The sequence below is a fragment of the Mizuhopecten yessoensis genome, unplaced genomic scaffold (genome assembly GCF_002113885.1).
Source record: "Mizuhopecten yessoensis strain PY_sf001 unplaced genomic scaffold, ASM211388v2 scaffold4553, whole genome shotgun sequence".
Classification (NCBI taxonomy): Eukaryota; Metazoa; Mollusca; class Bivalvia; order Pectinida; family Pectinidae; genus Mizuhopecten; species Mizuhopecten yessoensis.
This window is the reverse complement of record NW_018405604.1, coordinates 238,405-255,557: the sequence shown is the minus strand read 5'-3', so window position 1 is coordinate 255,557 and position 17,153 is coordinate 238,405. Positions and strand designations below refer to the sequence as shown.

Here is a 17,153-nt window from a genome sequence, read left to right as displayed (position 1 = left end):
CGGTGATTAAAAATGTTTAAAAGGTTATATCACAGACTTAGATAATCTAATTCCGTGGTTATATTAGTTTTTTAGTTAGTAAATTTTCAAAATTATTCCCATTGTTCTTTTATTAAGAATTAAGGAATTAAACATCGACGTAAACTAATATTCACGTACATTTTTAAGAAGGCTTCGTTCATCAGTAAACCCGCAAAAAAAGGCGAAAAAAGCCACACAGCTATATAGGACTTTTTCTGACAGCATAACTTATGATTTTGATTTAAACATATATATATTGCCCCAAATTTGAGCAGAGGATTAGGCACAAATGGACTTAGAAATCTAATTCCGTGCTTATACAGATTGCCAGAAATATTGATGTGATATTTAGCATATACAACTTAATATTTGTTTCATATTTATTATGGACTATAGATTATCACACAACAATTAACTACTTTGATTATGCATGCAATGACGTCATATATGTCTTTTTATTTTCATTGTGAAAGTATATGGGGGAGGAGGGGGAGGGGGGTACGTTTTATCAGCTAGTACATATGTACAGTATTCGTGCATCTATAGATGACTGTATAATGATTAATTAAGACACGAACAGAATCATGTTGCCCCACCCATGTGAGAAACTACGGAAGCTTTTAAAATAAGTACTTTCTGAATGTAAATGGTTCTGAACTTTAGTCGAGTCCGAGACATATAAAGCCAGTAGTACCAGAGACGTATCATATCCTGTATTTTAATTATTACCAGCTAGGTAAACATTTCCACTAAATTGTTCGCAGCTATAACCGTTACATGTAATCTAATATACACGTAGATATTGTGCTATTAAACCTGTTCATAACAAAACATGCTAGTTTTGTGTATTTTTTATTCGGTATGAAAAGAATAGCTTCCTACGTGAGCCGATTTGACAGTGACACACGAACATACACAATGTCACTGCTTGAGCAGTCAACCCAGGAAACACGTGGTAGTGTTTACAATTTGTCATGTGACATAAAAACTTTTACCCAATCAGCGTGGCGGATTGAAGTAATCTCAAGTTGTGACGTCACTAAATTACTCAGTGCGCTGTTGAACTTCCGATGAGAGTGACAGAGAGTTGTCAAATATACATGTGGATTTGAGCAATACAGTTGAGTCGTAGAAATTTGACTTTGTTGAAAGATTTGGGATCTACACAAATATGCCGGAAAGTGTCTCAAAGACTTTTAAACAGAGAAAAAGTTTTGGTAAGTAACTGCAGCTAGGCCTACTGGAAGATCAACAAGTTTAGTAGGCCTATACTAGTCAACTGGTAACAGTTACTAACTACATTTGATTGTTCACCCATTGCGAATTGCGTACATGTACATACTGCCTCTATTATAAGGAAATCATTTTATATTGTAAGCCTACAGTATATATATGTATTGACACTATATAAATCCATACCAGTAAAACAAGCAGTCGGTGTTTTACGGCTGAGCTTATACTCGTGCATGATGACAAAGCAGACACTTCTGATCGAATAACAATTTTTACATTGAATGTTTCGAGCACATCTGATTTTCAGTTTGGAAACAAAATGACAAGGTATGGTGAGTGTTTTGCTAAAATGAAACACGATTTGTCTTGTAGCACACTTCAACATTGTAGATGTAATTTTTAACATGTACAGTACCTAGAATGAGTTTTATTGATGGTATGGTGTTCAGCAGTTCAGCTGTGACAGTCCCGAGTAATGAGGTGATGTACTGATAGAGTACGAATACGTATATTATACTGGATCGATCTTACCTGTACATTCACGTAATACATCAGGACCGCCTGCTCGGACTACCTGTAACAGGTGTTTGTTGACCCAAGACAGACAAAAGATAGAGCATCACATCACGGAATTAGATTAGCTAAGCTACCCAGAGACGTATAATACATTATTATACTTCTCTGAGCTATCTTAGTCCATGATCACATGTAGTATGTACAATGCATCATTAAAAATTGTACCTGTTATTAAGCTACTGTACTTTCAATACTCAAATAAATAACTATTAAAGGGACATCACGTGAAGAGCCATATTTTTTTAATGAATGTATGTGTTTTGTATGCACTTCCACTTACATTTTGTATGTTACCTTGCTTAGTCTCCCCACATTCATAGTCCGTTCCAAATGTCCAGTTTGACCACTTGAATTGTTCGGGAAAGCCCTGTTAAAAAAAGAGCCAATAGTGTCACATGCAGTTTGAAACGAGGCAGTAAACACAGGTGGTCTGCCGAGATGCAAAGTTTCCAAAGGGGCTCCCAGAGTCAGAGAGGGCTGTCAGGCAACTGCAACTCCACCACACTATGAAACCAAGGAATACAATTTCTAAGTCTGTGTTGAAACTTATTGAATTCCTTTAGCAGTAATTATTCATCATCAGAGGTTAATTGCATACATGCCAATATTCAAAATTTAAATCTCTGCATTATTTATATATATATATATATATACACCAGGAAATATGTATTACCGGAATGTGACCAGTACAAATGGGTACAGGGCTAAACACTTTCCCTCAACCCTGGGACAAACCTTTCTGTAAAAAGGAATATACACGAGACGAATATCCTTTTTCATATGTTTTCATAAAGTGTCTAAATATATGCATTGACAAGTATAAAAAAGAGAAGGGCCAAGTGAGCTTATGCCGTGCTGCGGCGTCCGGCGTCCATCCGGCGTCTTCTGAATAACCAAGGAGCCTAGGATAATGATATTTGGCCAGTAACATGCTGGGATGAAGAGCTAGCTACCAAGTTTGTTCAAACAAATGACCTTCATGTATTTTCAAGGTCACAGGGGTCAAATATGTTTAAAACCTTCAAACGTCTTCTTCTCAGTAACCAAAAGGCCCAGGGTACTGATATTGGGCCTGTAGTTATGCATGGATGAAGGGCTACCAAGTTCAAAGGTCAAAGGTCAAATATGTTTAAAACATTTAAACAACTTCTCAATAACCAAAAGGCTTGGTTGATGCTATTTTGCCAGTTAGATGCTGGGGTGAAGGGCTACCAAGTTTGATCAAGCAAATGACCTTCACCAATTTTCAAGGTCACAGGGGTCAAATATGTTTAAAACTTTTAAACAACTTTTTTCTGAATTACCAAGAGGCCTAGGGTTAATATTACCAAGAGGCCTAGGGTTATGATATTTTGCCAGTTAGATGCTGGGATGAAGGGCTACCAAGTTTGTTCAAGGTCACAGGAATCAAATATGTTTAAATCATTAAATGACTTGTTCTGAATATTCAAAAGGTCCAGGGTAATGATATTTAGCCAGAAGTATGCTGGGACGGAAGGCTATAAACTCTGTTCAACTTAATGTCCTTGTTCGACTTTCAAGGTCACAGGCGTCATATGTTTAAATCATTTAATAGATTCAAATGAATCTAACATAGATATTTTGCCTGTAGCTGTATATTAGTCCACTTTTAAGATTATAAGTGCGAGATTAATACCAAGTGAGCGATTCAGGCCCATTGGGCCTCTTGTTTTTATTACAACTCATTGTCTTTGGCCACTTTTTTCTAGACCATGCATTATATATATTCAATTATTCAAGTTTACTCTCTTTCCTACTTTCACTGTCTTCATACGTTAACACTTAGTAAGTCATATTAGCCATCAACTGTAATAAACTGTATGGCAAAACCACTTCGTGTACATGTAGAATATGTGTCAGATATGGAACATGTTGAGATACTTGATAATTTTATGTTTTCAATACTTTACAGAGATTAAATCATACTTGTGAATGGACCTTTTATAAGTGGAGACAACTTTTCTTTGATCACTTCCTTTTGTCCGAAACAGAAGCCATAGTTATCGGCAGCACGCATCATTTTTACAACGTAGACAAATGATATTTTCCCCGTTTTCAATGTGTATTCCGAATCTATTTGAAGTAGAAAATTAATTATTTATAGAAAAAAGTTGTTGCATGATCATACATTCTAAGTCAACATCATGTGAAAGTGTGAACTGTTGAAACATTACAATTTAAAAAGTATTTTTTTTATGTGATCCTAATTACAAGTAGGTTCTACTTCCTCTGTTATTCATCCTGAACTGTCATTTTGATATATTTGAATCTTGCATGTAAATAAAAAATTGTTTACTTCAGCAATATAATGAAATCATACCATTTAACTGAACCCGGGAATATTATAAATTATGTAAATCTAATATCGCACATATCTCATTTGACCCCAAGTACTGACAGAGGAGAGAACAGAATACTACATCACAACGTTAATAGTTATCCCTTGGAGGGCCCCATAGTAAAATCAAACTAACCAGTCATTTATCCTTTCCTTTCGCATAAACTAGAAGTGTATATAGAAACGCAAAGTAAACTCTCTCCGACACATGCCCATTAACATAACAAAATAGGTTCCAACTTTGACAAAGATACTAACGAGGTTAATATTTTTAGATATTTATTCATAACATAAACAGCATTTCTGCTGATTCCATTTCAGCTTTATACCGGCTATCTGGAATAATACATATGTACCGTACTTCCCACCTGCAGTATAATGATTCCGTAACGTAATCCTTGCGCTATTTCATTCGCTCAAGGCTTACAATTCTCATGGCCATGCATTTTGATATAAAACGTTGGTCAGACAGGTAGAAATCACGATAATTATCTTAAAATTATTCATTTTCTTGAATAGATTTCAGGAAAAACGATGGTTATTTTCCATAAGGAGAGTCACTTGATATGTTTATGTAGTATTTAAAAAAAAAAAGACAAAAAATATGAAAACTTCACAGTGATGTCCCTTTAACACTGATATTGATAACATCAAGGCTTTGGTAAAACTTCACAGTGCAGATGTCCCTTTAACACTGATATTGATAACATCAAGGCTTTGGTAAAACTTCACAGTGCAGATGTCCCTTTAACACTGATATTGATAACATCAAGGCTTTGGTAAATCCTCGGAACCTGAGACCCCTTTATGGAAAATAAACTTGCTCTATACAGAGGCATGTAAAGCCAAAGCTGTAGTATATGCGTCTCTGCTCTATATATCCACAAAAAGAAACCCAATGGCCCTGGTATCAAAATACTTGCTAATGTATACTAACATGGAGCAGTATTCTTAAATTTTTTTGGGGGGGGGGGGGAACTTTAGTGATTCTAACTTATTTATGAGAACTCAATGTGACATTGTGAATGTGTAGCTTATAATACATGTATTTTAAAACTATGTCATTTTACCTGGCTGCTATCTTGTCAGCCGATTGTGAGGGTATATTGAATGATGGCGAGAGGTACAGCATATAGCATGCCCTCTCCCATCCTATGTTAGATCACAGACGTCTAATCTAACTCTGTGGTTAGATACATCACAAACGTATGACTTTTAAGCACTTTAAACTTTATCTATATATGTATACAGATACTTAACAATACTTCTGAAAATATGTATTTGTTTTGTGCATATTATCAGACCAAAACACACTGGTTAATTAACACAGGGATACAGGATGGCCCAGCGACCAGGTATGGCCTAGTCTACACTGTCTTGACTTTTTCTATTGCTTGTTAATTGGGTACAAGGATCTGAATCAGGTGGCTTATATATATTTGGAAACTGGTAGTAAGAAGCAGATTTATACTTAAGTTAGACTATTCAATATAATTGACTTATATTCTTCTTGCATATTATAGCTGTGAGGAAAGATGAAGTAGCAGGAATCCGATCCAAGTTTCCTACAAAAGTTCCAGTAAGTACAATTTTTGTTGGTGTTTTAAACATATTGATTTGAATAGACCCAAAAATTCCAGTCAGATTATAGTGTAAACAGTCACATATTCATGTACATGTCTAAAGCATCTGTTAGTATAACGTAAACCTTATCCAGTGGAAGTCTGATGTCAAATCTCTATATGGTTGATAATCGGTGTATAACAAGCTAGCTAATGTTGGTCAATTACTGCCTGCTCATATACATTGACATTTACAGGGTAATACAACAATTACAGAAATGTCAGATCTACAGAACACATGTGTAATAGACTTTATTTAAGAAGGCTTATGATTTTTCTACTTTTCTATTTACCATATGTATCAAATTTAGAATTTGGTGGCATTTAACACTTCCCACAAATTGAATATGAGAAAATCGGAAAATAAAGTAGCTTCAAATGTCAAGCTATGTCTTTTAAATGGAAACATATGCGTATTTAGGAAATCAAAGAAAATGTCATATATAAGCTTTAACCCTTTTTGCACATTGCACATCAGAACGGAACTTAATAGTCCTATATTTCCACCTTGTACATATATAAATTTAGCTGCTGTTAGACATTGACCCCCAAGTTAGGTTTGCCTGAGAAGTTTTTAAGTTTTTTTACACAATATCATATATATTATTACCAACGTGCAATGTACCACAGTACCGGTATATAACATGTATACACATTGTACATGTGTACAATTATGTAAATTGAACTTCAAATTGCTCAACTAAATAGATTTCATCATTTCCACCACTATATAAGATATTTTTATTGATCATTTCAGTTTGGTGTGATCACAATGTCTCAATACACTGATGCTATAATATCATTATGATGTTACATCTTACTGTATATGATTTTGTTGAGATCAGAAAAATAAAAATAAAAATTTGGTACAGAGACTTGTAAGTTAGTTTTCCATTAAAATATATTATTTGTTTTGAGAATATTTTTCCTGAGATGATAACATTCTATCTAATTCAGGAGAATTTATTATTATTAATAACAAATTGTGAGTTTTTATGCAAGTATAATCTTCTTGCTGAAGCTTGTTTATTATAGTTGAGAGTAAACTCATTTTCTTGGATATGAATCTTAATCAGTCAACATGTTATATTCTTACTTTGTATACTGTGCTTTTCATATCCACCATTCCTAGGTCCACAAAGTTATTACAAGTTTAAGATAAAGCTATGATCTGTACGAGTGGGTGCTCGTAATCCACAAATTCGTGTACCCACAAAATGGTGTTTTTTAGGGAAACCACAAAATTTGGGGCTCACGAAAATATCAGATTTCACAGTATGTGCAGTGAAAAATATTCTCTCATTCCAAATCTGACATGGCTCTATGAAATCCTAAATACATGTGTACAGGTATGAGTGTATATGGAAAAATGTGAAAATAGTGTTTGGCTGTGTTCACAGGTGATCGTGGAAAAATACCATAAAGAAAACCAGCTCCCTCTGTTGGACAAAACCAAGTTCTTAGTTCCACAAGAACTCACCATGTCACAGTTTGCTACCATCATCAGGTAAGATCATCGCTATGGGTACAAAATTGTGTACCTGGTAACTGAAATTCTGAAATGACACATTTGGAGTCCAGTTCAATGTAAACTAAAATATCAAGTGCAGCTTATAGTAGGCAGGAAATATAGGTCTTCTAGACAAATTGCCTCGATCTTGTTGTTTCATGATGTCTTACAACTGTTTTGTTTAGGAATAAGATCATTACCTGGTATAGCCGAATACAAGATGTTTTCTATACAGATCGATGATCAACATATATTTGAGTTTAACTTCACACTTTTTGTAATGGTCACTGAAGTGTAGGATATTCAAAAATAAAAATGTTGTACTACAAGTCATCATGTTAAGAGATATAAGATAAAAGAATGAATATCAAATGTAAAAATTGCAAGTGGAATCATAAATACTGACCATATATACAAATCATAACATGTTCAAAAATTACTATTACCAAAACCAGTCTGCAATTAGAGGTAAATCATGAAAGAAAATGATGAAATACAATAATATCATTAACTGTCAAAGAAAACAAGTAGCAAAAGCCCCCTTGATAAAACATATGCACTCTCTATGATATGATACATGTTTCTTTATCTTTCAATGTAGGAATAGGATGTCTCTGAATTCCAACCAAGCGTTTTACCTGATTGTGAACAACAAGAGTATATCAAGCATGTCTATGACCCTGGCAGAAGTATACCGAGATGATAAGGATGAGGACGGATTTTTGTACATGACATATGCATCACAAGAAATGTTTGGTTGATAAAGAACTGTAAAACTTGTAAATGACATGTATTTGATAAATTCACTCGATTTAAGGATTTCTGTGTTAATAAAGTATCAACAACCACTCTGCTGATACTGGACAAACCGTTTGGTTGTTAAACAGGAACAAAATTTATTGATGTGGCAGAAAATTTCATGGATGAAGCATTGTGCCAAATGTATCAGGCTGGAGGAAATTAATCCTCGACAGCCGGACTGTGGCTGAACTGTGAACTCTGGCAGTGTGCACAATTGAACAAATTGGCATGTGACCAGTGTCGAGGAATACTGCAAATGTGGTCACGGACGACTGTCTGCGGGATAGGTCATCTCTGGGGTCTGAATGATAAACTGGGACCACAGTTGATAATCAGACCAAACAAAACAGTTGACATGTTTTTGCTTTTGACTGTCAAAAATTAGGGAAGGTATTCTAATAGGTGGGCAGAACTGTTTTATTTTGCATAATAACTTAAAGATTATAGAGAGATTATTTCAGACAGAACCAGGTCCTTTTAGATCAGCCCAAAAGCCATTAAGGAAGGCATTGAAAATAGTTAAGGTAGAGAAAACATAACAAATATGTTTCATTTGGCCTCGTTATTAGGAAGGGAAATTGTGTGACAGGTGTGTGAATGGTCAATTTCTGGCCAATGTTTTTGGTAACTCAATTGTGTGACAGGTGTGTGAATGGTAAATTCCGGCCGAAATTGATGGTCAGCTGTTACAAGGGAGATTGTATGACAAAGTGTCTAAATGATCAAAACTTTGGCCAGTGTGAATGGTCACTAGATAGGACATTTTGTGACAGGTGTGTGAATGGTCATCTGACCATTGTTGTTGGTCACTTGTCACTCGTTAGGAGGTAGGTTGTGTGTTCTGAGGGAGAGTGTATGACGAGTGTATGAATGGTCAATACTAGTACTCCTGCCATTGTGCATGGTCACTAGTTAGGTAGGAGATTGTACAACAGTTGTGAAGTGGAAGATCTGAATGGTCACCTCCGGTCAATGTCTATGGTCGCTGATTATCATCACAGTATATATATATATATGAAGGTCTAATTATACAACATGGTTACATTGTATTATACTCTGCTATATACACACGTTCAACTATTATACACTACAGTTTGATAGGTCAAAGATAGGGTAAACTAGATTTGAACCAACCAAACACCATGTATTTGTGTTAATTGAAAAATTGAAAAAGAATGTTATTAACTACAGTAACTGTGTTTATAACAAAGTCCAAAGAAACATATATTTATATTATGTCATAATCTTTGTTACTATAATTAAAAACCATGGATTTGAAAACAGTATTTTACTTTATCAGAATAAGTTTCCAAATGACACACAGAATGTCATTGCTGAGTGTTCATGCAATGTCAATGACCCAGAGTTCATACAAATTTCAGGACACTGACCTGCTAATATTTTGTCACACACACCACTGTAATTTAGCCCTTGTACCCCTATGTAACTTTAGTAGACTCTACCATACATTGATATGGATGAGTCCATTATAGTCTACAGTGGTGAAAGGGTTAGGAGGAGGGGGCATATTTACAGTTGAATAATGCTTTTTCTCCTTGTACTTTTTGTAGGGAATACTTTTCATTGCATGAAACTAGCAGAGCAGGTGCACCAGAGTATAATACATGTGATAGTTAGACCTTGGTATTGTCTAGTGGTGGTCAATATAGGAATGAATAACACTGTGTGAAGTAATAATGACATGATATGGTCAACATTTGCCATTATTGATGGTCACTGGTATGTTATTTGACTGTGATGGAAATGCTATGGTCAACTCTGGCCAGCATTGATGGTGACTAAGACAAAGCTTGAGTAGGACTGTGTGATGAAGTGTGATTACCAATGCAACTCTGGTCACTGTTGATGGTCTTTTAGAGACAATGTGATTGTAATGAAATAGTCAGCTCTGGCCACTGTTTCTTGGGTGGAATGTGACAGTTTGGTGTAATGTGATGACCAGCTTGGCCAGTGACGATGGTCACTTGCTGCAATGCAAGGAGTATAACTGGTGCATGATGATCAACTGTGGCCAGTACTGATGGTCACTGGAGTGTGAGTGGGATGGATTTTGGAACTGCTGTTAATATACTGGTGGTCAGCATTTCTACTGCTAATAATGTGATAATTATATGTAAACCTTTTCTTTTGGTGTGATTGTACATCAGTTGTTATCAATGAGTCACAACCATGTTATATATGTACACATGTATTATATAGTACACATACATATGTACACATGTATTATATAGTACACATACATATGTACACATGTATTATATAGTACACATACATATGTACACATGTATTATATAGTACACATACATATGTACACATGTATTATATAGTACACATACATATGTACACATGTATTATATAGTACACATACATATGTACACATGTATTATATAGTACACATACATATATACACATGTATTATATAGTACACATACATATGTACACGTGTATTATATAGTACACATGTATTATATAGTCCACATACATATGTACACATGTATTATATAGTACACATACATATGTAAACATGTATTATATATATATAGTACACATACATATGTACACATGTATTATATCGTACACATACATATGTACACATGAATTTTATACATGTAGACACATGCATACACATGTATTACATGTATGTAGAACACATGTATTACATGTTTGTAGAGCACATGTATTATGTATTACACATATAATACTCCATGAACATCTGGGTACATTGTAGCTAGATTTCCTGATGTTTCTGTAGATCTTATTTTGTTTTGTACGTAACTTATATAGATTGTTTAACATTTTGATTTTTTCATGGATATAAATTTACATTAAATGTTGGTCAAGAAGTCATGAGTTGTACCAATAATGATAGTGAAAAATAGCACTTTTATAGAGTGAATAATTTTCAATATCTCGCTGGTAAAACTGTAATAAACTGTTGTATTTCAATATTATTGTCACTTTGAAATCTTGTTTCCTCTATTTCGCTTTCGAGATCCTTTTGAGAAGTAAACAAAAATCTGACAAATTGTCGAAATGTCACTTGTCCCTGTAAGGTTTCTGATATATGATAGTAGTTATAGTATGATATAGGAGAGAAATCAGTTGTATGTATAGGCAGTTGTATTACCTTTTTATACAAATTAAATATTGAATTTTACTGCTGCACATATTGTACTAAATTTATTGTAAATGATTAGTTCTCTATAGCAACCCCCAACACCATTAAAATATATATTCTTAATTTAGTGCTCCATAGCAACCCCCAACACCATTGAAATATATACTCTTAATTTAGTGCTCCATAGCAACCCAACACCATTAAAATATATATTCTTAATTTAGTGCTCCATAGCAACCCCCAACACCATTAAAATATATATTCTTAATTTAGTGCTCCATAGCAATCCCCCAACACCATTGGATTATATATTCTTAATTTAGTGCTACATAGCAACCCCCAGCACCATTGAAATATATATTCTTAATTTAGTGCTACATAGCAACCCCCATCACCATTTAAACAGTACATTTACATTTGTATTTACTGAATAGAAAGCTCTTTATGTAGCAATCACAGAAAAAATCTTAATGTTTATAAATTAAGTGCTTCATTAAACCAAAAAAACCTGCTAAAAATACGTCCTAAATTTAGTGCTACATAATGACCTTGAATAATACTTGAGGAACATTTCTGCTGCTACACACAAGACCAGAACTTTGGTTTTCAGAAGTACCAGTACATTTGTAAAACTACTACATCAGAGTTTCATGAATGTCATTTGATATGTTCATTAGATACAGGTTCTAATGTGTCACATGACTTACTAGGATATAGTTTTGTAATAGAGTAAAAGTAATGAATCTGAAATGACAAGGAACGTATGATAAGTTATATCATTTCCATTATAAGCATGATGTTTCACACTATTGTATTTATTTAATATTATTGTAATTATTAAAAAATATTATTACTTTTTTTATATAAACAAAGTTATTTGTAGATCAGATTACTTTTTTTTCTAAACATTTTATGTAGTGCAATAATTTAACGAAATTTTACATCATATTAGTTGAGCTAGGACCATTTATGAACTAGTTTGACCATTATTGTGATATTACTGTCTTGTACTACGCACAATTAATTATGTGAAGAGTTGGTATAAATTAACAAGAATTACTTCACAAAGCTGGTTAATGGTAGTCTATGAGATGTGATGTGCTGTATTTAAATGTATATCAGGGCTGTTCATGGAAAAGCATAGATTTTATAAGATTTTATCACCACGAAACCTGTAAACAAATCTTGTTGATATAATCTGAATTTTTCACTTGATTTATTAATGTTTTCGATTTGGACCTCCTAATTGATACTAATTTAGAAAAAAAGGTAAGGGAGATAACCCAAACAAAAATGATATGTGCCACATATATACTGTAAGGTAGCTTAAGGCACTGCTGAAGCACTATACCTACAGATTCCAGTAATCAGCTTTGTATAATTGTTGTGATTTCTTCATGCTTACCGCACTCATTGATGATACATGTCCTTGTATATAACCAGAGAAGGTATCGCTGGGTAGCCAGATATAACACTGTTGACATAACACTGCAAAACTATCCCGTTGATATGATCTTATGTCTGAATTTTTATATCTTTCTAAAGGGCATGTCTGACTTAATAAAGTCTAGATTTGAACAAAAACACAACAAGTAATAATACATACTATACATCATTTCTAGGTCATGCTCATTGATTGTGCTGTTGTCATAGATTTAACATTTATTCACACCATGTGTATGAGAATGCATTATATACTATATCAATACTTGTATCATCTATACATAATGTCTGTGTGCTAATGTCATACATATTTTAGTATGATTAAAATGTATTTTTGTAGATTGAGTCCACTTTGTTCATTTTTAGCTCACCTGCCCGAAGGGCAAGTGACCTTATGTCATGGTGCAGCGTCTGTTCGTCGTCCGTCATCTTTTCCTTTAAACAACTTCTTCTGAAGAATGAACAAGCATAGAGCCATGATATTTGACTGAAAGCTTCGTTAGTAGGAACCGGACAAAGTTTGTAAACGAAAATGACCTAGACCTACTTTCAAGGTCACAGGGGTCAAATATGTCAAAACACTTCACCTGACTTCTGATGAAAAACTGAAAGTTATAGAATCTTCAAATTGGCCTGGTGGCTTTCTAGGATAGAACCCGACAAAGTGTGAGAATTAAAATGACCTTGACCTACTTTCAAGGTCACAGGGGTCAAATATGTCAAAACACTTCACCTCACTTCTGATGAAAAACTGAAAGTTATAGAATCTTCAAATTGGCCTTGTGGCTTTCTAGGATAGAACCCGACATAGCGTGAGAATTAAAATGATCTTGACCTACTTTCAAGGTCACAGGGGTCAAATATGTCAAAACACTTCACCTGACTTCTGATGAAAAACTGAAAGTTATAGAATCTTCAAATTGGCCTTGTGGCTTTCTAGGATAGAACCCGACAAAGTTTGAGAATTAAAATGACCTTGACCTACTTTCAAGGTCACAGGGATAAATATGTCAAACAACTTCTGAAGAAGTACCAAAAAGCATAGAATCTTATACTAATATTTGGCTGGTAGTTTCAACAGATAGACCGACAAAGTTTGCGAGGGAAATATTTTTAGTGCAATACAATATTTAATGAGAATATTTTCTTATTGCTATAACTGCTTAAATATTCAGGTGAGCGTTACAGGTCCTCTGGGCCTCTTGTTTCAGACTAGGAATTTACTCCAAATTTTGAATTTTGATTGATTGTTTCTCTTTGAAATGCGCCTAATATAACTATTTTGGTTTGGTTTAATGTTGTGTAACGTCCTATCAACAGCTAAGGTTATTGAAGGTCATGCCTCAATATGTGTATCGTATGCGTTGGTATGCTGGAGGCGTATGTTGGTGTATTTGCCTCCTTGCCAACATTAGACAGTACTACCTCACTGAAATATCATGCCGAAATCTCCCAGCACAGTGTCCATCCGGTCACATTATACTGACGACATGGTTGACCAGTTGCTGTGATTACTCTAAATGATAAACGATAAGCATGGAATTACAACGACTATTTTTAGCTCACCTGTTCGAAGGGCAAGTGACCTTATGCCATGGTGCGGTGTCTGGCGTCCATCATCAGTCAACTTTTTCTTTAAACGACTTCTGAAGAAGAACGGACAGGCCTAGAGTCACCTACTTTCAAGGTCACAGGGGTCAAATGTGTCAAAAACTTCAAACAACTTCCTCTGAAGAACTAAAAGATACAGAATTGAATGTTAGGCTGGTGGCTTCCTGGGAAAAGGCCGACAAAGTTTAATAATGAAAATGACCTCAACATACTTTCAAGGTCACAGGGGTCAAATATGTCAAATGCTTAAAACGACTTCTGCTGAAGAACTGAAAGGTAAAGATTCTTCAAATTGGCCTGGTAGCTTCCTGAGAAAGAGCACAACAAAGTTTGCAAATGAAAATGACCTTGACCACCTTTCAAGGTACAGGATTCGGATATGTCCAACGCTTAAAACGACTTCTCCTGAAGAACTGAAAGGTAAAGAAACTTAATATTTGGCTGGTGGCTTCCTTGGAAAGAGCCCAATAAAGTTTGATAATGAAAACGACTTTGACCTACTTTCAAGACCACAGGGGTCAAATATGTCAAACACTTCAAATGACTTCTCCTGAAGAACTGAAAGGTATAGTATCTGAATATTAGGCTGGTGGCTTCCTGGGAAAGAGCCCGACAAAGTTTTAGAATGAAAAGTCGGTAGAAATACTAACATACGATCTAACTTTCGGTCCAGCTCTCCCCAAGGCCGTCGCTGGTTTGACACTGTTCTTGATTTCTTTGCTGTGCTACGAGAATATTACTTAAAGACTATATATAGTAGTACCCCCAGTATGGGTTATACGTAAGCAGTATATACTCTGTATATGCTATACTCATTCCCGATTCGTGTGGACAGAGTAAATTGATATACTCGTTTCCGGTTTGTCTAGCCAGAGCAAGCTTTATATAGCCTTGAGACAATATGCTTTTGCCAGAATCGTTTTGTCAATTACAGTTTCCGTGTTTAAAATATATTCTGTTGATAAACTGGTTGTCCTACAACTATAGGTCAAAGGTCGACTTGAAGAAGACATTCCGTTTGAGTGTGTTTGTGGCAGTATACTTCTAGAGAAGCGTGGTGTGATCACTTGATTAGGCCCTATAATTACTGGCACGTCTTTAACTAATCAACCTCATTCCGATTATTTAAATCTTCTAATTAGAATATCGTGCACAACTTGCGTATATTGAAGTTTTAAGAGCTCCGCCCGATATCTTTACTGGACGTAGGTTTACATGGGTGAAAAAGGCGAAGGACAAGATGGATTTGTAAGAAACCATAATAAAACACGCTAGTCACACAGTCAATCCGGATTGATCGTTGCCGATCTCCAAACGGTAAATCTTTGCATCCATGTCTTTGTGTTGTTATCATGCTTCAAAACGTCTTCGACAGAGTAAAATCTGTAACTCTGCAAATTAATCACTTATAGACTAGTATTCAATTCTTCTCGTCGTTGTGTAAGATTGTGGGCATACCACGTGTATAATTGGGACTTAATGTACCTGCAATTATACTGACGTAACAGGAAACCTTTGCTGGGATCGGGAGACCGGGGCAAGTTCGACCCCCGGGGTTAGCCCGGCCACCCTCGATATTGTTTTGTCTCGAGCAACTATTCATAACTTTGAGGACCTAAGAAAGAAAAGCATGACCTCACTTCTTTTTAGTTTTGCGAACTTTCTGCAAACCGAATTGGTATTTATTGTTATACATGTAACACACCGACAACTTGACATGATGGTATACATAAAAGCCTTTTCGTATTGCTGTAATCTACGAATTAATTGAAATGCTAATTTCGATCAGGTTCGGCTAATGAGACCAGGGTAAGTTCGGCATAACATAAAAAGTCGTGAAATTGGCCGAATTTACCCTAGACTGTTGTCCGAACCACAGTGACCTGAGAATGGTGCTTATTATCATTGGGGTGTCGTTTTTACCTAAAGTTGATCTAAACCCCTAAAACGTGAGACATTCCTCTGAACAACTTAATTTAGGTTCGAATATAGCTGTAGCCAATTCTCATGTCCCTGAAATCCGGACTTGCTCAGAGGTCCGACAGAATTTTTTTTTAAAAATTTCAAATATGGACCTGTTTTCCCGGCTCTTTAGTTATTTTTGTTTTATGAAACGTATGGAATTTCTATTCCAAATGGTGTACATATACACAAACGCCACCAATGCAATGCTGCCCACAACAACATCAATAAAACGGACTGAACTTGACCCGGTCTCCCTATTCTCTTACTTCTTCATTCATATTGTGGTATCCCTGTGGTTGGGAGAACAAACTTGAATAATGGAATGAACCTATCCCAATTTAATGAGCCCTGGAATTAGTTTTATCTATTTAAGATGCCTACATTTAATTTTTAACAACAATTGTGAAACAAATTCTACCAAATTAAATTAAAACGTCATCTTAAGCAGCGATTGTTCAATGCCCATTGTCATTCGAGCTGGAGGGACGGAAGCTCTTATGTAACAGTTGTGTTTAGGCGGTGCTGAGCTCATATGGAAAACGCCATTGTTATTACTATTAGACATTGTGGAACTATGTTGGTAAATTAACTGTCTCAAGAGGATTCATCAGTGACTGTTGTGTTGAATGTTTGCGACCGGCATTAAGGACTAGCCTCCAATTGTCTTAATGTATTTTGTGTGTACGAGGGAAGCGTTTTATCTGTTGGTGTATATGCCTGCTCGCCTTTGCGCGGATCTGATGCCGACTTCAGAGTGCTACCTCATTAAAACTACCATTCCAAAGACACAGTATTCCATCCGGTCACATTATACTGACAACAGATTCGTTTGTTTGCACCACCTACATAAGTTTTATATATTTATATATTGTG

The 17,153-nt window shown here is 35.2% G+C and overlaps 1 protein-coding gene across 2 annotated transcripts; it reads left to right on the top strand.

The window, feature by feature from the left end:
* The first annotated feature begins 1,061 nt into the window (after window positions 1-1,061).
* On the top strand, window positions 1,062-10,387 carry LOC110449287 (microtubule-associated proteins 1A/1B light chain 3C-like). Of its 2 annotated transcripts, none has more exons than XM_021496055.1 (4): window positions 1,062-1,238; window positions 5,713-5,768; window positions 7,212-7,318; window positions 7,923-10,387. In XM_021496055.1, the coding sequence occupies exons 1-4, from the start codon at window positions 1,193-1,195 to the stop codon at window positions 8,080-8,082; spliced, it is 369 nt and encodes a 122-aa protein (XP_021351730.1). In that variant the 5' UTR covers window positions 1,062-1,192; the 3' UTR covers window positions 8,083-10,387. The 2 variants fall into 2 exon arrangements, with proteins under 2 accessions (XP_021351730.1, XP_021351731.1); XM_021496056.1 differs by lacking the exon at window positions 1,062-1,238 and adding an exon at window positions 5,493-5,544.
* The last annotated feature ends 6,766 nt before the right edge of the window (window positions 10,388-17,153 follow it).